Genomic DNA, 21,911 nt, shown 5'->3' with positions numbered 1-21,911 from the left:
TGTTAGACCACCGAATGGTGTATATATATATATATATATATATATATATATATATATGTGTGTGTATATGTGTTTTTTTAGGTGCATGAGTATGCTGCACTTACTGCACATCAGCAGCTGTGAAACCAGCCACGGGTTCGTGGAGGGTTCCTCCAATTTCAGCGCCACATTCTTCCACAGGACATTTGCTTTTTACCCAGGGTCGACCACACTATAGGAGTAGCAAAAGCAATTATGAGCAGCCAAAAAGACCCGGAGAGTTGTTTTGCCTAGCAAATTCCTACTGCTTGGAGGGATCTGAGAACAACGTCTGAACAGAGGTGCAATATTGGCTGTGCGTTCAGAAACAAACCTCTGTGATGGCCCAGGGGTGGTTATTTGCACAATCTGTTGGGAAAGGGGAGAAAACGGAATTAAAGTTTTTAACTGACACCCATGTACACATGAGAGTGTGGAGCTCACGTCTTTGACTTACAGTACCACCTCAGTCGCACCTCTCCCATGGCCTGTTGAGCTACAAACAACATGTCCTCTGGCATGGTGGGCAAGAAGGCTTGCTGCAACAAGACAAAGACAAAGACATTAATACAAATATTAATATAGCATAGAATGTGAATAAGTTAATATTTGCATACATCAATCAATACAAAATACTAAACACAAAAATGAAATGTATACATTATATTATTATCATTTAAATGGTTTCTTTGATGCACACAGATTAGCAAGATGCCACTAAAGAGAAGATAGCTAATGCACTCACTTGCATGTCCATTGTTGACAGTACCATGTTCTTAAGGGGAACGAGAATCCGCTGGTTGGCGCAGAGCAAGACCGAAGCCATGTGGACCGTCAGCTCCACCACCGCAGAGTGCCCCCCGGGGACCCCGGGTACAACGGCCAAGGCCCCCAAACGGTTGGTCACCAAGGCCTTTGCAAAGTCCTTTAACTCTGCGCGATCCAGGAGTCCGCAAGCATTGATGTGAGTCACCAAGACTCTGCATTGCTGGATGGGGAATGTGTACAATGAGACACAGAAACACTGAAGCAAAGAAGAAGCAAGGAGGGCATGGCTTATGTTCGTGATGCAAGGGTGTACCTCAGGTGTGGGGTGGCGAATACCATTGGCATTTCCGTAGAGAGAGGTGACTTCTCTGAAGAGGGCCAACAGAAGATACACCGCCTTCTTTTGTGGCAAGCACTTGCACGTCTAAAAAGAGAGAAACAAGAAATGTTTCCAGAGAGCAAATTAGTTGACATGAGGGGTGACACAGCTTCAGTGATGCTTGGTTACCTCATACGCTTTATCCAGCACGTCCACTCTGCCCTCCATCAGCACCGTATCCAGAGCATCCCGAATAGTCTTGTAGTCCTCTCCGCACACGAGGAAATGATCAATGGGGCTGCCTTCCTCACTCTTCAAGAGACAACGTGAGTTGGTATTCAGAGTGCATCATACTTCCATTATTATACTGCATTTCCAAGTAAAACCGCAATTACAGTCTGACAAAATGGGATGGATCCTCCTGAATATGAACTTTATATGAAGAGGAAATGTAAAATAAATAACTTGATTTGTTTTTAAAAAATATCTGGCTGGTAATGAACAATGAGAATATGGGTAATTACTAAAAAATGATATAACTAATAATACTATTTTTTTTTTTTTTTGGAGCATGGCCGAAGGCCAGAGAGCATTACCTGTTGAAGAACTTCTTCAGGGAAGACCCATCGCACACCCTTCACTTTGAGGAGACTCTGGACAAACTCCATGCCGTGTTGAGTGCAGATCTTGCGGATCAGGTAGACGCGGAACCAGTCGTTGTTGCTCTGACTACACAGCGCCATCACAGCGGCCAAAAAGTCTTCGATTGCGCCCTGGCCTTCACGTTGGGCTCCTTATGTGCAAAACATTGAAGAGGGAACACCAGCATAATACATGTCTTTTGGTATATCAAGATTCGATTCAATTTTGATTCTCGTGGTCAGAATTCAATTCAAAAATCGATTCTGGATTCAGAACATATGGGGGGCAATTTCACTGCGCTAAGAAAGGTGGGTGGAAAATTATGGAATCACAGCAGAGAAAAGTGTGTGCAAGATTATGCCGTTTTGATATTTTAAAGTTAAATTAAGTTAGTTATCAACTGATTGCAATAATGTTAACACACAAAGAAAAATACAAAAAAAAAACCTTCAGAATGTCAGAATAAAACAATTGAGGTTGTTACATGAATATTTTTTATCCAACAACTCCTAAGACAGATACAGTCAATCAAGAAGGAATCTATGTAGGCATGCGATCACACACCTTCCATTTGTTGTACCAGCAGAATGGCGGCAGTGTCCAGGCCCATGCGCACCCTGGCCACCTGCTGCAGATGCTCTACAGTAGAGCTGTCTGGGCATGCTGCACGTGTGCAGCTGGACAGAAAGGCCCTCTCGTCCTGCAGGTAGGCCTGTTGCTCAGCACCGGAACGGAACTGGGTTCGCTCAAACATCGAGTCCTATAGGGACAAATTTGGAGGAAAGAAATTTAGCGATACTGCTTTGTAAAATAGGCTCCTATCGCAATGTATGTGTGAATCCTATTGTGGTTGTACAGCGAATCAGTACATTTTAAAATCAAAACAAATATTGATACTGAAAAGCATACAAACAAGCAAAAATGTATGTATTGATTGAACAGCATACAAACAAGCAAAAATAAAAACCAAGGTGAAACAATTCAAAGCATATGTATGCCCTCATCCATACCTCTAGGCAGTTAATGTACATGGAGTACAGTTCAGTTTTATCAGTGTCTTCCAAGATGATGCTTTGCTCCACCTCCGTCAGATGCTTCTGCAGATAGCCTTTCACCTCCTCAAAGCTATAGAACAACATTTAAAAGATGTTATGGATTATATCAAACAACAACGTTAAAATGAATCTGATTGGCCCTTTTCTCAAAGACGCAGACAGAGTAGGACGCCTCCTCGACTCACCTGAACTTCAGCAGCAGTTTGAGCACAAAGGAGCGCACAACTGGGTTTGTGTCCACAGACTCGTCAAACGGTGAGAGGACCTTGGTCAAAATGTGACGACCCCCTGGGCAAAAGGACATCATCAAATCAACAAATGAGAAATGAATATAAGAGGTTGTGCAAGATCTTCTTAAACACCTACAGCGATTGTATTATCCAGAGTGACTCTCAGGGGCAGGTAGGGGTTAGGCATCTTGCTCAAGGATGTCTACAGGTAGACCATGGACATGGGGACTTAACCCAAAACTAATGGCTGGGTGCAACCCTTGGCCAGTCAAGAAAATAATATTTTCTATATCCCTTATCCAGTTAGTCAGAATCAGAATCAGAGTTTCAGTAGCTTAGATTGTAAATGTGAGGGGAATATACTTTTTTAATATTGTAATAAATGACTTAAATGACCTAAGAATAGATGACCTAAGAATTCCCCAAACAATCAATCACAATTCCAATTGAGAATCAGGGCCCTGAATATAGTAGTATAGTAAAGTATATAGAGGCGATCCCTCTTAAGAAGTGAGCAAAGTTTTGTGTTAATATCTAAAACAATTACGTCACAGTGCAAATCTGAATAAATGCCAAGCTAAGTGCTTGAATATTCTGAACACATTAGAAATCTTTAGAAAGTAATTAAATGTGTATTCCCCTGACATGAACAGGAGCTAAGCTACTGTAACCCTGCAAGCCAAGAGAAAATAATAGATAAAAAGTACATTTTAAGAAAGCGAACTGCCCTTTTGGATCCACAATTAAGAATTTGAAATTGAACAACTCGTCTGAAAGACAGGCAAATTTAAAGGTTGCATGACATGCCACCAGGTGTGGTGTGATTAGCCGTTACAAGCCATTTTGAAAATCTGTCTGTTATGACATCACAGGTAGGCATGTCCACCTTGATGTGTGACGGATAGATGAGCAACGTTTGCTACAGTCCACTGGGTAGGCTGGTAGACTGATCCATCCAGCACACATCTAGGTGGACATGCCCACCTCTGATGTCATAACAGACAATAACAGACAAAACGGCTTGTAACGGCTAATCACACCACACCTGGTGGCATGTCATGGGACCTTTAAGGAAGAACGCAGGAACAACTCGGCACTAGAGTACCCTGGCTCCAACAGTTTAGATGAGTCACAGCTGGCCCTGGGTTACCTCCGAATATGGGGAGGGGTTCCGCCTCCACCATGAGCAGTGACAGCAGATAGAGGATGATGGCTGAACAGGGCGGGGTGTTGTCCTTGAAACACATGGTCGAAACCAGGTCTATGAAGAAAGCATTGCACTGCGTCCTGAACTTGGCATGTTGATTGATTTGAATCCTAAACAGGAGAATGATGACAGAGTAGTTAAGTTATAGTATTAGGAATTGTTAAAGGTGACATATTATACCACCAAGCATGAATGTGATTAGCCATTACAAGCCGTTTCAAAACGGCTTGTAACGGCTAATCACACTCACACCTGGTGGTGTAATATGTCACCTTTAAGAGTTCACAGATAGAGGAAATCAATGACCAACATCCTTATGTGTCTTCTAAACATGTTCGTACCTTGTTTCCTCGGAAGGCGTTGTGGAGAAGTCTTCAGGAACAGGCTGCTTGCAGAAGGGACAGTACATCTGACCAGGGACCAGCCACTGTTTGATGCAGGCCACACAGTAGATGTGGTCACAAGGCAGGCTGAGGGGATCTCGAGGGTCCACCTTACACACAGGGCATAGTTGGAGGCCAAACCTGAGAGAGCAGACAGGAAGTGTATCAGATCCAAGGTCCTAGAACAATACAAAACTAGACAATGCAGTCCAAGAAGTCCAAGATGCAAAATGAGTCCATACCTGAAGATGCTCTGTACCACTTTATCTTTGCAGGCTTTGAGTACACTTATCACCTCCTGAAATGCCTGCTGCTCTTTGAGGTCTGAATTCTTCTCCAGGATCTTGGAAGAAGAACAATGACAATGTGTGACATCAAATGGGAATCCAAATAGCTATTGCATGAAGTGATCTTATTATAAAAGGAGTCAAAGGAATGTCTGGATGTTCAGTCAACACTAACCTGCCCAAGAACTTTCATGTGGTCCAGAACCAATGGCTTCAGATTCATCTCAGCCTCCTCATCTCCTAGCAACATGTGCTCCACAAACAGCGACATGGTAAAAATGCGGTTCCACCCACTCCTAAACAAAACAACATAATGAGGTAGCACCTCTGTCAAGACCACCATCCAACATTATCAACCATAGTGAGTATTACTATTGAAATACATATAACAGATCAACATGTGAACTTGCATTACAGCCCATATTCGTTCACTAAAAAACAACATATGCATCCTAAATTACAGCATCAAGTCACACTTACCGAACCATGCAGACCATTTTCTTGCTTTTGTCTCCATAGTGCATCACGCTGTCATGAGAACATATCAACTCAATGGGAACCTGGAGCTTTTTCACCTGCCACAGCCAGGCCTGCCTCTGGCCGTCAGTTTCCAGTTGCGTGGGTTCCAGAGACTCAACACAGGCGATGGCAGCATAGATATCAAGAACCTTGGAGAGGGGAAGAAACTAATCAAACCAACATCCGGAAGTCCAATTGTAAGGGCCCATATATCACAAGCATGGAACCAAATCGTGCTTTGAGGGCATAGATAAGACACAAAAATACTCTTCCAAGTAAAAAAAAGGTAAGTAAATAGGACGTACCAGCTCTACCCTTTCCTGAGCATGCGGGTTCAGGAGGACCTGGGTAATCCTAGGCTCAAGGTTGACCATTCTGGCAAAGTTCTGCAGTCGGTTCTTAAACTCGTAGTAGGCAGCATGGACCCAGGGAAGAGAGGTCCCCTCCTTATGTGTCACCATTGTCCGCGACTGCATCTCATTTACACAGCAGTTTAATGCGCCGCAGAGGAGCTAAATCAGTGGACAGTAGAAGAGAAGAGTATAAATACCTGAAGCACTTCAAGCAACCTCAAAGGAAACTTAAATGTAGAAATGCAAAGGGATTTTCGATAAACCAAATGACAATGACAACCTGAAGGTTTTTCTGGGATCTAACATTCATCGTCATGGAGATGAAGTCCTGTAGGTATCGCTGGAAAAACTCGGACTGCATCTCCATGTTTGCTTTCACGATGGATTGGCCAAGGTGAGTCTTCCAAAAGAACTCATCAAACTGACTCTGCGTTTGGCCTGTCAACATAGACCAAGGTAAGTCAGGATTGGCTTGTGGAGACCGACCTGTCTGCCTCAACAATCAACATAGAGATTTTGTGGGCTGCATGATGTTACCTTCACGCTGGAGAGCATAAACCCAGAGCTCCTCTAGGTAGTCCCTTATCCTCCAACTGAATGGCATGCTGCAACTGATGTTCTGGTCTAGAGCAAAGCAGTTTTGCACGAGGATGGTTCTTGTTGCAGAGCTGTGACAGAGAGAGCATGATATGCAAACTGTATACATACAGTATATACACAATATTATCCCATAAAATACAAAGATATGATAAAAAATAATTATTATTATTATAATAATACATGTAAATGCCAACCATGATTACTTGCATGACCGGGACAACCTACTTGAGATCAATTGTCAGCGATGGCACTTCCAACAGCTTCTCTTTGCCAAAGATGTCAAGCCACAATGTCTTCAGAGGCTCATTGCAGTCGAGCAGAATGTCCAGATTTTGATCTCGGTCGATGATGGAGACCAGCTGGGCTAGGTAAGGAATGATAACCACCTGGACACGCTTCCATAATGTGTGCCTGTAAAGCCCAAGAGGTGAGAACGGCTGTTTTAAAAGCAGGTCTTATTTCCCGGGTTCAATTTGAACTGTATAGAGCATACCATTATACATTGTTCATTCGCACTACAAAACCAGAATATGTGGATTGTGAAGTTGCACTAACCTTAATTCCAAATGAATCTGGGACTTCAAAGCCCATTAAGTGAAATCAAATGATGAAGGACAGACAAATACGCTTGACTGACCTGAATGTTCCTCCTTCCTGTAGGGCATCAATATTTGAGGCCTCCTTTATAACCCAGTTGTTTTTGATCAACGAATGAGGGTTGCAATTCTGGGTCAACAACAAGGAGTGAAGGCGCCTCTTCACAATCCTAAGAAATTCGCCTGAAACATCCATCAAAAGGATTATAGGTCAGTGTTACCACAGAAGTCTGCATGTATAAACTGAATCTAAAGAGGCCGCAGAGTTGGTACAACCTCTGAAGTCTTTGTTGTCGTTGAGAAGGGTCAGTAAGATTTCCACTCTTTTAGTACTGCGGTAGCCATTCTCCACCTGGTCCCTTAGCATGCCCACTGCACTCTGCACACAGCTACGTACCAGAGCTGTGGTGTCCAGGACGTAGTCCCATCCCTACAGCAGGTAGGTAGGACAGAAGTCCGGTAAGAGAAAAGCAGAAGTTTTAAGACAAAGGTCACAAGTTGGGGATGGGAATAAACCACAGGGAATAAGGGGTCTGCAATACTGTTGGGCGTTTGTGCCATGCCCCTGAATACATTTGGACAGAAAATTACTTACAACTTGGTTTTGAACCTCTGTGATGTTCTGTGATCCATCAGAATACTCCATATCATTATGCTCCATAGCTGTAAACAATCAAAACATGTCATACAACATTGAAAAGAATTGCTAAATCACAAAAGGTAAAGGTAAGTATCACACATGTTTACCTTTGGGCTGTGTTCTGTTTTCGTCAAACAGTTCACTGATTGTCAGGTTTCGCAGAGCCTTGATATCTGACGCGATATCCTTGGATTTCCGCAGGTCATCGATATGAACCGATTTCCATGGCCCTTTGAAGAATGAAACAGCTCAAACTAGCACTCCTAGGGTGTATTTTAAATGGTATGATAATAAATCAAGTGTAATGTCTCATAACTCCCTCACCTCCATGAAAGCCAACGTAAGAAGTCCCCCCTTCCATCCTTGGCAGTTTGGTGATAAAGTAGACAAATATATTGTTCTCCACAACATTTTGTTTGATCTTGGTAATTTCATTCAGGGATGAATACCTGGCAATGAACAGCAAAATCCCTTAGTCCAAAGTTATGTTACTTAAAATAATAATAATAATAATAATAATAATAATAATAATAATAATAATAATAATAAAGAAATATAGACTTGACCTACTTCGCAGATGCAACAAGATGTGCACTGTGAGATGCTTCATCAAAATCACTTTGGATAATGAGGATCTTGTTGCCTGAATCATTGTTTCCTTCATTTTGAGTTCTGAAGAAAAGCCTATAGTGACGACACAATACAGATCATACAATTCTGAACAAAATCATCAGAAAGCATGAAGATCAGATCATGAAGATCAGATCCCCCAATGAAATGTAAAAGATTGAAGGCTAAAGTGAAAATCCATACAAACCGGATCTTCTTGAGGAAAGACTGCTCTGTTTCAAACTGCTGCAAGGATAGCAGCTCCACAGTATGAGGTAACTGCTCCAGTTGTTCCAAGTCTGGGGCTGTAAGGAGCCTGGAGAAAGTAGTCACCTGCAAATATCACTTGGAATTAGCAGAAATGTACATAGATAAGTTTGCATTATAATAAATATTGCAATTTGTATATTACCTCAGTGAAGGAGGCATGCAATTGGGTATCCTGCTTCATGTGAGCAAGGATGAAGTCAGCCAAACAACTGGTATTCTGCTCTTCAAAGTAGACGTGGGACAGTCTTTCACTTTCGACTTTGGGGAGCATTGTGCAATCTAGACGCACAATTGAATCAGGTGTGGCACAGTTTAGCAGCACCAGTTTAGATGCTTGCAGTATGTCTGCTTCTGAGGTTTTTAATTCCTGCCTGCTCCTTTCAATCACTTGAAGAATCACTGAAGCACATGTGTCCGAGTGGTAGCCGATGAAGACATCCGGTGCTTGGTATTTGTACCCCTGAGACCCCATTGTGTGCTGTTTGCTGAGAGAAACAAACTGCTCCACCCATCTTTCCAACTTCTTCACAGTACTCTTCTGCTCCTTCTTGAGGACAGTGTGGATGTCCAGGTAGTGCTTCTCCAGCCGGTTGATCAGTGGTATTGGGAACTGCTTGTAGACAACCTCCTTTTCCTCAATGACGATGAGTCTGAAGTCCTTATGCACCCTGCATTTGACGCGGTGGGTTCCAAGACCAAGGTCGACGTATTTTTGCCCTCCGAGGTAGACGTAGTACTGGTTAAGAGCATCATAGAGACTTTCGTAAAGGTTCTGCAAGTTCAGGAGGATAACAGTGCGCCCCGTTTCCATGCAGATCTTCACTCGGTTGATGTTGCGACATATTTGGGTGTACTCTTGATCTTTTGGGAAGCTGGAGCCAAAGATTATTTCAGGCTGTTCGTTTTCTGAGAAGAAAGTTTGCTGCAAGATCTGCAGGGCAGCATAATTCTTAGTTAGAACCAGCAAGTATCTGCACTCTTCCTCCTGTCCGCCAGCCAAAATGTTCTGCCTCACAAGGTCATTCACATCAATGCTTTCAAGATTGGGTGTAATGTCAAGCCTAGCAGTGAAAACAGTGAGTACGTCATTGTCTTTTCCACTGAAGTTTCTCAACACTGCTTCAACAATTTTCTGCTCACTGGGCTTCTTTCCAGTACCTTTGGTTGTTGCAAAAATCATCTTGACCAAGCTGTAGTAGTCACGAAGACCAAAGAATCCCTTTCCTTGTTCTCGGCAGATCTTCAAGTAGGCCCTGGCAAAGGGCTGGAAGAGATCTCTTACTGCCTCCAAAAGCATTGCATCAGATGAGCATATGCCTTTAGCACTCTCAAGGAGCTCTTTCTCATCAGGGTCACCACGGGAGACAAAGATACCTCTGTTCATCTTTGCAGGGTCTAGAGCCCAGTTGGAGATGCCGATAAAGCCAACTCTCTTGTGAGGCAGTGGTTCATCATCAATGCACCCTTCCTCTAGTAAAGGATGAAGTGTTTTAAGCGGCATTTTAGGAGAGTCTTCGGCCAACCCAATTTCATCCAGTACCACAACAGAAATGTACTCATCTAGGTTCTTGCCTTCTTGGAAACGACCACATTGCTTGAATGTGTTAATGATGCCCTCTGGGGTTGAATGAGGACTACACTGGAAGGACACCAAATGGATTTGTTTCAACTTTTTGAAGAGCTCACTGTGAGCTGCTTGGCCTTGCATTGCATCTGCCACAAGAGTTTTAGAGAGAGATTTTGAACTTCCAGGTTTTCCAACCAAAAATAAGGGAATCCTAAGTTCAATGCATAGGACCATCATGAAGACATTCTCTTTGAGTGCACTGTTTTTTGCAATTGTTTCACCCATAGGCACCCCACTTAAAAGTAGATCCTGCATAAGTGAGATTTCTTGCATTACTCTCACTGAGGTGCAGTCCATCTTTTTACAGAATTCCTGTCTGTATTCGTCTTTGTTTTCCAAGCAGGCATGGTAGCAGACCCCTGCAGCCATGATCAGAGACCAGAGCACAGGGTCTTGAACCTTTCTTTCTCTCTGGTGTACTTCATTCTTGAGAGCCCACTGTTTTTGCTCAAATTGTTCAAGTTCTGTGAAGAACATGACATGGTTCTCATAAAACCACATGAAGGCTTGCATGCAGCGCTCCACATCCCGCAGACTGACGAAGCTGCACTCATTTTTTCTTTTTCGCATATATCTCTGAGAATCTGCAAGGACATCTGTGATGATCTTGATGTATGCTCCATTGATTGCTTTGAGTCCAACTACTCTATGCACAATCTGTTGAATGTACATTTCCTCTGTATTATCATTCAGTTGTCCAAAATCCCATACCAGAGGAATCATACTTGGTGGCAAGGCCTGAACTCTGTAAACTAATTGGCGGAGTGGGATGGAACCAAGCTTTTCATCCGTCTCTTCAGCTCGGACTCGATAACCAAGGCCAGCAGACTCTAGTTTTGTAATCATTTCCTCTGTGTGTTTTCGATAAGGGTTGCATGCTGCTATTATTTGCAATCCACAGTTGAGTATCAAACTTTCACCTTTCACTGTATGGTCACAAATGATCTCCTTGATGCTGCCGATAGCTTCTGTTGTGTTTGCCTCGTCAAAGAACAGGACAGAATCAAAGCCATAGTTTTCTTTGTTTGTCAAAGATATCGCTTCAGCTTCTCTGACTTTGGTGTAGATTATATCTGAACTTGTTCCTCCATGGACTTTGACCAGTTTCATGTTCTTGGTAGCCACTCCACCTCTTTGCAATTCACACAAATATTTGACAAGCCTAGTCTTACCACAACCTGTCTCACCCATAATAATGACAGGGATGGCACACCTGAATCGCATGTGGATTGCCAAAATCTTGAGGATGTTGTCAGTTGTGAGCTCATATGTTTCGTCAGGATCAAGGGGCCACTGGATTCCAAGGACCTTGCAGATACTCTCAATCTTTTCCCCTCTTGGTAATTGATCAAAGTTGATGTTGAACGGAACTCCCTGCAACGTTAGGCCATCAAACAGCTCCTTAGTCATGATGTCTTTTCTTATTATCCTCTTGGAAGAGGGGTCGATGGCATCGAGGGAGTTATTTTCATTAAGCTGAAGATGGAAGCCAATGAAAGTCATGGAGACATGGTCACTATTGAAGAAGATGTATGGGTGTGGTTCTGACTCCCATCGCTTCCTGATCAGAAAAGGGGCCAAATCACACAGGCCACTCAGGTCAAACTGAAGTATTCCAGGACTCTGGTCAGAAATGCTGAGTGATGGTGTGGCAAAGTCTTTAGCCATTAGAATCATGAAGTCAATGACAAATCTCTTGAATCCCTTTAGAATGTCACCAACTAAATTAACATCGCAAAAATCTGATGACTCACAGTCTTTTAGCTGGAGGTTGAGGAACCACGCAAAGTTTCTTAGCTCTGCCCATGAGGGATCCATGATGCCACAGTACATGAGGAGCATTTGAAGGCACTCCACATGTGACCCTTCAACAGCATTGTATTTGAAGGTGTCGAGATCTCTGTCATTATAGAATTGTGTGAGGTACTGGTATGGCCTTTGGAAGGCTTCACTCCTGAATTCTTCATCATCCATCAGTGGCTTGTCAGGGTTGAAGAGGGCAGAACCCTCATTCTTCTCCATCTCTAGCATCAACACTTCTTTAGGTGGTTGGCAGAAGATGTTTGGAAACCAATCTATGAACGAGCTGTTCATAGTTTGGCTCTATGTATGAAAAACAAAAGTACAAATGTGAGACTAACATAACAAAAACAGGAAGATTTATGTAGCACTTTTTAAAAACCTTACCTGACGTGAAACATTTCTGGTAAGTTTCAATGTCGATTTCAAGATTTCAATGAGATACAACTGCTTGTTGCAACACTTCCACATCATTCCCTCAGAGTCCATCAGATAACGCAGGAACAGCAATTTAAATATAAAGTCGTGAAGGCCTTTCCGAACCTTTGTGAAGACCGTACAATTAAAAGATAAAAACAAAGAAAAATAAAAACAATAATTCATTATGTTTAATACATTCAATTAAAGTTGGTTTATTTTTAAACAAAAGGCTACTCACTGATGACGTCACATCTAAATGGAAAATTGTCAAATCTCCTTTCTTGGTGCCTTCCAGCAGAGACTGAAGGATGGCATTTTCGTCCACCTTTGGTTCAATCAAGCGAATGCATTTTAACACTGATGGCTTTTCGCTCAATCCCTTCAGTTTCCCATGTAGTCTCTTCACATAGAGGGATTTACCTGAAGGGAAAGAAAGGAAGCTCTTCAATATAGTGTCTGCTTAAGTTTTTTCAGATATGGGGTCTGCCACACAGACGGGTACTCACCCACACCAGATCTTTCCGATGACACAACTCCAACAGAGAGTCGGTCTCTGAACACAGCTGCAGCGCTGTACTCATCTGCGGGGACACTATAGTGTCTGCTCAGGTAACTCTGAATCCTGGCTGTTGGCTCCTGAGGGACCATGTGCAAGCGGTATTGACTGAAGGCTGAGGGAATATATGCATGTTCACGCTCGGAACTGCAGACCATGACTAGTCTGTAATCTTCCCTCCTTTGCATTTTCATTCGCTGGAAGAAAGCCTCGACTTTGGAGCTCACGTCGTAGGTCAGAAGGTCACCGTAGAGCAGAGTGTAGATCTTTTGTCCTCTGTAGCCAGGGGTGAGACAGCGTCTCAGGAACAGCTCCACTTGTTCATAAGGTGTTGAAGAGTTGCATAGTAGGACTTCGTCATAAGTGGGCAGTGCCTCATTTTCATTGCTCATGTAAATGGAGATGCAAGTGTTGAAGACCTCTTCCTGTGAGCAAACAATGAGGTTGGGATTCCCAGTAGTCAGGCCATTCGGCATTCCTCTTGTTATGAATGAGTTCCCTTTACTTTGCTTGTCGGCCAGTTTTTCCAATAATTTACCAAGGCCTTTTATATCGAGAATATGTGGAAGAAAACTCTTCATGTCCTTCATGTAACTATTCCAGAGTAAATAGAAATTGCGGGAACAATTTGTCTTTTCCACGAGAAGAACAGAGTCTCCTGTGATTGAAGAATCCCCTATCAAATGTTCTGGCACTTCAACAAAAGTGTATAATTCAATGTCTTGGATTGTTTCTTCTTGATTGGTGAGGATTTCGTACTGGAGTTCATGCCGGACCTCTCTTAAATCTGTTGCTGTACAATTTGGCTTGACAAAAGAGAGCATCATTAAAACCTCAACCTCCAAATCAGCCACATTTTGTGGAGATAGCTTACTGCACAGATATACAATCTGTTCTGCTGTGTAATAGTTTAGGTAGTAATTTTGGGATCTTTGTTTGTCCACAAAGGCCTTCCAATAATTTAGGCACTTTTCAATTTTCTTGCACAACTCTGGAAGCTGAATGTCTATTTTTCCATCCACGACAATGACATCAGCCACATTGTCAAGTTTGAAGTCAATAATGATACTTGACCGTTCATTGCTTAAGCTGCAATTGATTTTCGCTTCCCAGCTTCTGAATAGAGGGTTCCCAGCTTTGTACAAAGCAATGAAAGCCTCAGCTAGTCTTTGAACATTGGCAAAGACCTGAGAAGATAAATACAAATGAATACAATTAGTAGTAGTAGTATGAGAGGTGGTAGTAGTAGTGGTAGTAATAATAATTATTAGAACTTTACTTATAAAGCTGGCCTTTTTTAATACATTCATTTGAATCAAAAATGACATAAAAATGTATTGCATCTTTCTGTGCAAGCACATGTGCACAGCAGAGAAAGCCAAACACATGTAGACCTGCCTCTGCAAAGTGGTCCACCTCATGCTGGCCCTGGTCTCCTTTCCCAGACATGAGCATGAGTTTGTTCTGGAGCTCCCGTAGGTCTTGAAGCGTGTACCAGCGCAGTTCCTCTCCCTCGCCGTGCTGCTCTGGAATTTGCAGCTTTAAGGCTGTGTCAAGGCTCAACTGCAATAGAAGAAGACACCGTGTAACTGCCTTCCAAAAGGTATTGTGACATGCATGTAAAGACGACATCTACTGCCAACTTGCACCTCTAAATCTTCCTAAAATAATTTGTTTTTCAAATATTTAAGTCTGCTGTTAGTTACGCTACTTAGTGATTTTGTTCCTAAAAAAATTAAAAAAAAACATTTCTTTCTGGTTGTAGTACATACTGTTAAATAATATGAATGTTTTACTATTAACAGCATCATAAACATTGCAGACAAATTATAAGGCTGCATTAAGATCAGATAACTACAGTAGCAATCAGTTACTTACCCTCTTTACATTACGTGCACTGATCACATAGGTGCCCTTGGTGTTGATGGAGGATGCTAAAGAAAGCGAGGAGAGTTCCACTGAGCCATGACTCTCCTTCACTGTCTTAAGCCATTGCAGATTGCGTGCAGTGTCGACCTGAAACACAAAACAGCATGCTTTATGGTTTTGTACAAATATGTAATATTGAAATCCAACCTATAGTGGGGATTATCTTATCCTACCAGTTTCTTAGGCAAGTCACTGTCATTGTCCAGAGCTTTCCAGAGTTTATTCAGCACATCCTTGAAGGTTTGAAACCCTGAGTCCTTCTTGAGGTCGTACAGCATTGGCGAGTAGCCAAGGACTGCATCATGAAAGCAAGCAACGCGATCCACATCCAAGGCATTCTCTCCAGCAGAAATGGAGGCCAGGTCAACAAACACCTTCAGCTCATTGATGTCTAAAAATAATAAAAAATTTTGTTTCATCACAAATGCAAGGGTTTTCTTGATCAATAATGAATATTAGAACACTGGAATACACTCTCAATATCAATATGAGTGATCAGCAACAAATATTACCTTCAAGGGCTTCTTTTACCCAATGGACAAATAGTCTTCTGTGACCCAACTGTTGTAGACAGTTTCTGCGTGAGGAATTGATGTCCACAAGAACCATCTTGGCCTGATTTAAGTTATCATCAATTCGATTGAGGGGTTCATCTTTAAAGTCTTCATTTGTCTGAAGAGAACAAAATAGTGTAAAACTTAATGAACTGGAGTTGAATTCAATATGTCGATAATGCTGATCACCATTATGTATTTATTATTATCAATATCACAAAATATATTATTGTTATTATGTTGTCATTAGTGTTATTATACATTTGATACATTACTAAATGGTTAATGCATGCTCAATATCAATACACATAAAAAAATAATAATACAAGCCAAAGATTGTTGGCTTGAATTATCCTTAAGTGAATGGGTTTGAGGTCAGATGAAGGTGACTTACAACTTCCAGCAATGTCTGCAGGACACTGAAGTCACCTTGAAGACACAGTGTCTCCTTGACAAGCATGATCGCTTGAGCCGATTCCACGGCAAGATGGAGTTTGTGGTACTGCTGAATCTGCAGAGCCCTCTGCTTGATCCACTGTTTGTCATTTGAAGGGTCCACTCTGCACATCATGTCAAAGTCCTGCTCAAGTTCGTTGTACTTCCCGGTGTAATCTTTGAAGAGTGTGTCAACCTCCCCGAGCTTTATGCTGCCATCCATCAGGCAACAATATATGTTTTGGTACTCAACATAACAGGGCTGGAATATGGCATCATGTATCATGATCGGTGTGGCCGTTATATCAGCAACACCAGTTTCCTCAGGGTGTACATATTGTCTTGTCTGTTTTTCCCAGCAGCCTTTGAACAAGTAGCTGTCTTTGTAGGTGTTCAGGACCACAGCCATTTCTCTGATGTCTTCATCAAGATTGTAGTATGTTACCACAACAGGAATTGGGGGAGACTGCTGGACGAATGTGTGAACCTCCATGAAACTGTCGAGGCTCATGGTCTCAATGCTGATCTGTTGGCTTGCTTCCAAGGTACCGACATTAACTGTTATTGGGATTAGACAATAACGTTACATAATAATGATTTTAGTGTGGTTAGAGTGAATTGTGGGTGGTGAAATATAATAAATTATAAATTCACGTTACACACATACCCGTCATATGTTCTTCCAGTTTGTGGCTCATTTTCACAATAACATCGACCAGATCCTTTTCGTTGTACACAGCTCCCATTTCACCCTCTCTATGCCTCAACAACGTACACATTCTTTCCTCGTCCTGATACAGAGGATCTTTGGCGAGATCTGTAAATGACAAATCACACTGTTTTACCATTGTTCATTTGTAAAACCATACTTAATATCCTTGAAAACATCACTGGCTATGCATTTTTATCATGCTCAATGTGAAATTAATAAATTACACTTTTTGATTTCCTTTTGTAGATATGCTATACCAATTACCGTTTTTCAGCAATTCTAAGAAGGCTTGGCGTCTTCCCAAGATGAACTTGAGCAGGTTGATCTTAATGTTTCCATTGACCAGCTGATCCGTGATGGCTGTGAAGGAGGATCTTGCTATCGCAATTAGGTTTTTAGCCTCATCTGAGAGTTTCTCAATCGGCTTCTCATTTGCACCTGAAAACATAAATATTACTCTAAGTGCCGCAGGATTCATAGCTTAAAAAACAGTGATTATAAGCAGTCGACTGTCAAATGAAACAGGTGACCCCAATATGAATAATATAAAGTGAGAAAAAAGATCTACTGTTCAACATAATGACAGATGATAATGGTTCAGACAATCTGGTTTGGAATCACTCTGGTGGAAGGATTACTGTGACCGACGCACATCCACTTGCATACTGGGACAAAATCAAGGGCCACATTTGTCTTCCCATCAATCTATTGTAACAGTATTTCAACATTTAAAAATCAACTATATTTTATCAATGCAATTAAATGCCAGTAGCTGAATATAAAGCAGTCTAACTTGAATTTGGACTGGTTGAATTTGGTGTGTCTTCCACAGATGTAGAGCTTTCAGAAAGGGTGGGGGGGCTGGGGTAATATAAATACTGGCCGCAAAATTGCTCTTAATGACCTATTTCGACCACTGCCATCCACTCAAACTAATTTGAGTAAACTGTACATTGTTTGTCTTGTTTACCAAGTAGTTTGAATACATCTTTGGCAGCTGTCCAAGAGAGGATGTGTCGAAAAACGTCTTCATCCTGATCCATTTCTTGAGTGTCCTTTGGCCATGACTTCTGAATTATGGCTGAAATGAGTTTTCCAAACTTCCTGTTGATTTTCAATTTTGCAAACAGTGTCCCCTCCTGCTTTGTCTGTTTGTGAAAAAAGGTAAAAACAAAATTACATTCATTAACTACCATTATAAATATATTTAATATGTTAAATAACATTATTTCTGTAAATATTCATACCTGGCACAGTGAGGTGACTGCCTCTAGAGCACACTTCTCAATAACATCAGCCACATTTGGATGAGAATGACTGAGTTCATCATTCTTTGAGCAGTAGAATTCAATTTGAGCCAATGCAGATACCTAAAGCCACACAAACATGTTAACATTTTGAATTTCCCCCTGAAAATATATGTATTTTCAAAAATTCTGTTAACACCTTCTGTAGTGTGTGCTCCAAATCCATTGTCAACATCGATCTCCATTCCTTTATAAAATCTTCGTTTTTTAAATTGAGTGAGATTACATTTTCCCACATCTGTAAAGGACAATCAATAAAGAGCAGAATATAACAGAAGAACAGAATCTTAATATTTTGTATTTCAATAAATAGTGCAGACCTCTACCATGCAATATTTTGGGGACACTCACTTGAATTTCACTCTCAGAACTATTGCCTCGGAGGGAGTAGGAAGTATAAATGGAAGTATTTTTGAAGGTGTGACTGATCCAGTTTCTCATGACGGACATCACTTTATATAACAGCTCCCTGTCTTTTGCATGCTGCTCGTCATCTGTCTCATCTTGAGCCACCTTTTAAGAGGATCAACACATATAAAATCTGAAAGCTCAGTTAAAGTCGGTTAATTTAGCTGAGAGAATCACACAAACCTGGTTCTGGTCTCGGAAGTCTGCAACCAGTGCGACGAGATTCAAGCAGGCCACTGGACTTTCCGTGCAGGTCCAACGACCAATCTGTGCAGGTTTGACTCTGCAGATATTCTCCAGTAATTGCACCACAGCTGCGCCACATTCTCTACCGTAAGCTACACTAAAAGCACTGTCAATGACAATAAACACAGGTAGATTGCCAATTAGCATCTCAGAATTATCAAGCTGTATATTCATGATATTGTTTATTTTTAAGTAAATCACCTGTACTTGTGCTCTTTAAGGCCATGTTGAACATGTGAGAGAATGTTGGATATATTCTGTCGAGAAAAAAAAAGTATCTAAATCAATTCAACTTTTCACGGTAAGATGTTAAAAAATGAATGTGTTGCTTTCTTCACCTGGTAATTGCTGTAGGTGAATTCGAGAGAAGTCTTTTGGGAAAATATATGAAGGATGTCCAACAGCTGGATGTTAGTAATGAGGCTGCACTTAACTAGTTGATCAATGGGCATCAGACACAGCCAGGATCGGGCAGTCAGTGGGTCAATCTCCACTAAATGTTTATTACGACGCATCATGTCTTGTAAATCCCTAAAAATTAAGCAGGTCAAATTATTATATAAGAAAGTAAATAAATGAACTTAGAAAAATATATGAAAGGTGGAAAGGTGTCTATTGCAATTTAACTAGGGCTGGGCAAGTTAAGGTGTTAATTTTGCGTTAACGCAATCTTATTTTAACTTGATCAATACAAATTGACGCATTAACGCACATTCTCTTTCCCTCTCTTTTTTTCACTTGGGTTTTGCCCACAGAATGTCAACATTCATATCAGAAATCATTTTTGGTTTTAGTTCCACTTACTTTACATTCAATTACACTTGCAGTAAGTGACTTCCTGATTAAACTTGCAGTAAGTGACTGTTTACATTCCCAAATCTGTGGTGCTACTTATTTGAATTTAACTACACTCGTAATAACTATTCATTTACTAATTGTACTAATTAACTGCCTGTTTACAATTCCCAAATCTGTGGTGTTCCGTAAGTTTCATATTCAACCCACACTGAGTGAGTCAATAAAACTTCCTCAAGATCAGTTGGTCTAGTTTTTGTTTATTAAGTACATTATGAATGATAATGTGTCATACCATTTGATAATCTAATTTAGCTTCAATTGGAGTGGATTTAAAATAGAATTTTAAAAGTGTGATTAATCAAGAGTTAACTCACCAATACTATACGATTAACACAATTAAAACTTTTAAACGTTGCCCAGCCCTAAATATAACATAACTTATTTTCGAACTTAACAAGCTTACTGTATATCCTGATTGTTCCAGTATTCTCTGTCTATACCCTCCAAACCGTTTGAAGATTGGTCAGGCTTGGAGAGAGGTGGCTGGAAAGGTTTTGAGGTATTCTGGAGGAGGTGGAGAAGAGGAAGCACCAAAATCCACTGATGTAGTCTCTTCGATTTCGCTGTATTGATCAGCAATACCAGGCTCTTTGGCAGACTGAACAAATTAAAACAAAGTCATTGTTCCTGAACAGAAGTATCAAAGCTTGAATGCACATTACCTACTACATTAACTTTAAGCTAAATAGTATAATTTAAAAGGTCAATATTATTTGATTGAAGGTGTTTTGAGATATCAAAGAAGACTACCTACTCTTTGAGACAAGAAACAGCAAGCAACAATTTGTCCCAGTACTGGAGAAACTCTTCTTTTGTGAGCTTTGGAAAGCACAGGGCTAGGCAGAGTATATCCACTGCATCCAGTTGGATACCATAATGGTGGCACACATACAGCATGATAACTGCTGCTCTCATGGGATCTTCAATGAAGATACCACTCTCCCAATCTTTGTCTTTATTCAACTGAGGAATCACTTTTTTGAGCATGAATTGCTTCATCAACCCTAGGACCTGAGAATTTCAAGAAAATGTATAGGTTGATAATATACCAGAATCAACTGAGCACATATATAAAAGGTACATGGTGCTGAACAGTCTAGACTTACTCCTTAGTTTAGGACAAAATCAAAACACAAAAGTTATCATGTTAACATTAAACCATTACAGAAAGCTTCTGATTCTTCTATATCTTCTATTATTTGATCTGGCTTTAATCATTATTTCAGGAATAGTCCTTACTGCACACAATGTTAGCATTTTTTCATTTATATGAAGAAATGTCCTTACTTCCTTTTCTCCATATTTGAGAGAGTTCCACTTTTTCGGTGTGTCCTCATACACAAATGGGTTGCCATAAATGTCAAAGAACTGTTTCAATTGGATGAGAAAATTCTTCAAGTTGATGTCAGTCCAATTCCGAAGGCGATCAAATATGTTGCATAGCATGATGTTTGCTGCAATCTCTCTGCCTTGGACATTCTTCGACTGATTTTGGGGATTGAATTGATCCTTGTATGATTTTTTACAGACAATGTCATCATACTGATGCCAGTCCCCTTTCACATAAAAATATATCACATGTTTAATTGGACAAAGTTAAAATGGCACCTCATGTACTAATAAAAATGTTAGCGAACAAACAGAGAATTGTTGCATTTCTTACCTTCCTCATTGAGGAGTCTGGACTTCACAAACAAACAGCGATTCGTAGTTTGCTTTGAATCTAATTTGTAAATGTATTCAAACTTATATTTTTTCTTTTTGGCCTTGTAGACAACATATTTGTATGGTATGCTGTTATCCAGGGTGTGGTTTTTTGTTGTCACAAATGTTCCCTCAACTAAAAATCCATGCTTCCCAAGATCCCTGTATTAAAATAAAATAAAAAACATAGTACACAAAGGAATCCACAGAATATGATACAGTATTTACATTGTATTTTGGAATAATATCCCCAGAGTACAAAAACTACTTTAAGGCTTGATATGCACTTTGAGTCAATGTTGAATATCAATAAATAAAGGCTAATATCATAGATTTAGGAACAATAAAGTACAGCATATGTACTTACTTAGTCTTAAAGACCTCAACCAAGTCCTCGTTCCATGTCCCAATATGGTTGCCAGCTCTGATAAATATTCGGTCGGCCTCCTCAAGTTCAAAATCCTTTGACAAAACCGCATGAAAGTAGATTGTGAGCCTGTCCCTTGCAGCAACGGTTGGGTTTGCATTGTTTATCCTAAAATGTAAAAAAATACAACATTTTATTAAAATGGTCAAGAAGATACAATTTGTAATTGTAATTTGTATTTTATAATTTAGACTCTATTCTACCGATGACTCAGGTTCACCTTTTTGGAGGAGGTTCAACATGGTCCTCAGATTCTTGATTGTCTCCGGTCCTTTGGATTTCATCAGGGCTTTCTGGTGCGTCTCCTCTCCCAGGAGCTGACAACTGAGTCCCTGAACCTTCAACCTCAGCCTCTGTGTCAACGCTTGAACCAGTGTGTTGCTGTAAAATATACACAATTGGTCCAGTTAGTAGCATGCACTCAACATTCAA

At 40.8% G+C, this 21,911-nt stretch overlaps 1 protein-coding gene across 2 annotated transcripts in view; it reads right to left on the bottom strand.

The window, feature by feature from the left end:
* LOC311377605 (E3 ubiquitin-protein ligase rnf213-alpha-like) overlaps window positions 1-21,911 on the bottom strand; it is a 39,703-nt gene that overhangs the window by 8,863 nt on the left and 8,929 nt on the right. For both annotated transcript variants that reach the window (XM_084488174.1, XM_084488175.1), the window contains exons 5-54: window positions 21,700-21,860; window positions 21,420-21,587; window positions 21,012-21,214; window positions 20,636-20,904; window positions 20,103-20,359; window positions 19,752-19,946; window positions 18,829-19,021; window positions 18,692-18,747; window positions 18,428-18,596; window positions 18,188-18,349; window positions 17,976-18,074; window positions 17,777-17,899; window positions 17,500-17,677; window positions 16,794-16,967; window positions 16,485-16,634; window positions 15,777-16,375; window positions 15,341-15,500; window positions 15,002-15,219; window positions 14,778-14,915; window positions 14,298-14,462; window positions 12,850-14,086; window positions 12,582-12,763; window positions 12,311-12,466; window positions 8,639-12,226; window positions 8,435-8,559; window positions 8,188-8,301; window positions 7,942-8,066; window positions 7,725-7,847; window positions 7,573-7,640; window positions 7,254-7,407; window positions 7,019-7,160; window positions 6,607-6,792; window positions 6,319-6,449; window positions 6,062-6,219; window positions 5,734-5,940; window positions 5,390-5,577; window positions 5,085-5,205; window positions 4,865-4,965; window positions 4,581-4,763; window positions 4,183-4,349; window positions 2,988-3,090; window positions 2,758-2,872; window positions 2,312-2,507; window positions 1,702-1,898; window positions 1,295-1,417; window positions 1,100-1,210; window positions 764-1,006; window positions 476-557; window positions 353-387; window positions 105-211 (exon numbers count right to left, since the gene is read on the bottom strand). In XM_084488174.1, the coding sequence (XP_084344300.1) occupies window positions 105-211; window positions 353-387; window positions 476-557; window positions 764-1,006; window positions 1,100-1,210; window positions 1,295-1,417; window positions 1,702-1,898; window positions 2,312-2,507; window positions 2,758-2,872; window positions 2,988-3,090; window positions 4,183-4,349; window positions 4,581-4,763; window positions 4,865-4,965; window positions 5,085-5,205; window positions 5,390-5,577; window positions 5,734-5,940; window positions 6,062-6,219; window positions 6,319-6,449; window positions 6,607-6,792; window positions 7,019-7,160; window positions 7,254-7,407; window positions 7,573-7,640; window positions 7,725-7,847; window positions 7,942-8,066; window positions 8,188-8,301; window positions 8,435-8,559; window positions 8,639-12,226; window positions 12,311-12,466; window positions 12,582-12,763; window positions 12,850-14,086; window positions 14,298-14,462; window positions 14,778-14,915; window positions 15,002-15,219; window positions 15,341-15,500; window positions 15,777-16,375; window positions 16,485-16,634; window positions 16,794-16,967; window positions 17,500-17,677; window positions 17,777-17,899; window positions 17,976-18,074; window positions 18,188-18,349; window positions 18,428-18,596; window positions 18,692-18,747; window positions 18,829-19,021; window positions 19,752-19,946; window positions 20,103-20,359; window positions 20,636-20,904; window positions 21,012-21,214; window positions 21,420-21,587; window positions 21,700-21,860 (12,605 nt within the window). The remainder of the gene's footprint in view (window positions 1-104; window positions 212-352; window positions 388-475; window positions 558-763; window positions 1,007-1,099; window positions 1,211-1,294; window positions 1,418-1,701; window positions 1,899-2,311; window positions 2,508-2,757; window positions 2,873-2,987; window positions 3,091-4,182; window positions 4,350-4,580; window positions 4,764-4,864; window positions 4,966-5,084; window positions 5,206-5,389; window positions 5,578-5,733; window positions 5,941-6,061; window positions 6,220-6,318; window positions 6,450-6,606; window positions 6,793-7,018; window positions 7,161-7,253; window positions 7,408-7,572; window positions 7,641-7,724; window positions 7,848-7,941; window positions 8,067-8,187; window positions 8,302-8,434; window positions 8,560-8,638; window positions 12,227-12,310; window positions 12,467-12,581; window positions 12,764-12,849; window positions 14,087-14,297; window positions 14,463-14,777; window positions 14,916-15,001; window positions 15,220-15,340; window positions 15,501-15,776; window positions 16,376-16,484; window positions 16,635-16,793; window positions 16,968-17,499; window positions 17,678-17,776; window positions 17,900-17,975; window positions 18,075-18,187; window positions 18,350-18,427; window positions 18,597-18,691; window positions 18,748-18,828; window positions 19,022-19,751; window positions 19,947-20,102; window positions 20,360-20,635; window positions 20,905-21,011; window positions 21,215-21,419; window positions 21,588-21,699; window positions 21,861-21,911) is intronic.

This window comes from Micromesistius poutassou, assembly GCF_964030765.1.
Source record: "Micromesistius poutassou genome assembly, chromosome: 1".
NCBI classification, from domain to species: Eukaryota; Metazoa; Chordata; class Actinopteri; order Gadiformes; family Gadidae; genus Micromesistius; species Micromesistius poutassou.
The sequence above is the reverse complement of the archived record's forward strand: the minus strand, read 5'-3'. Positions and strand labels throughout refer to the sequence as shown.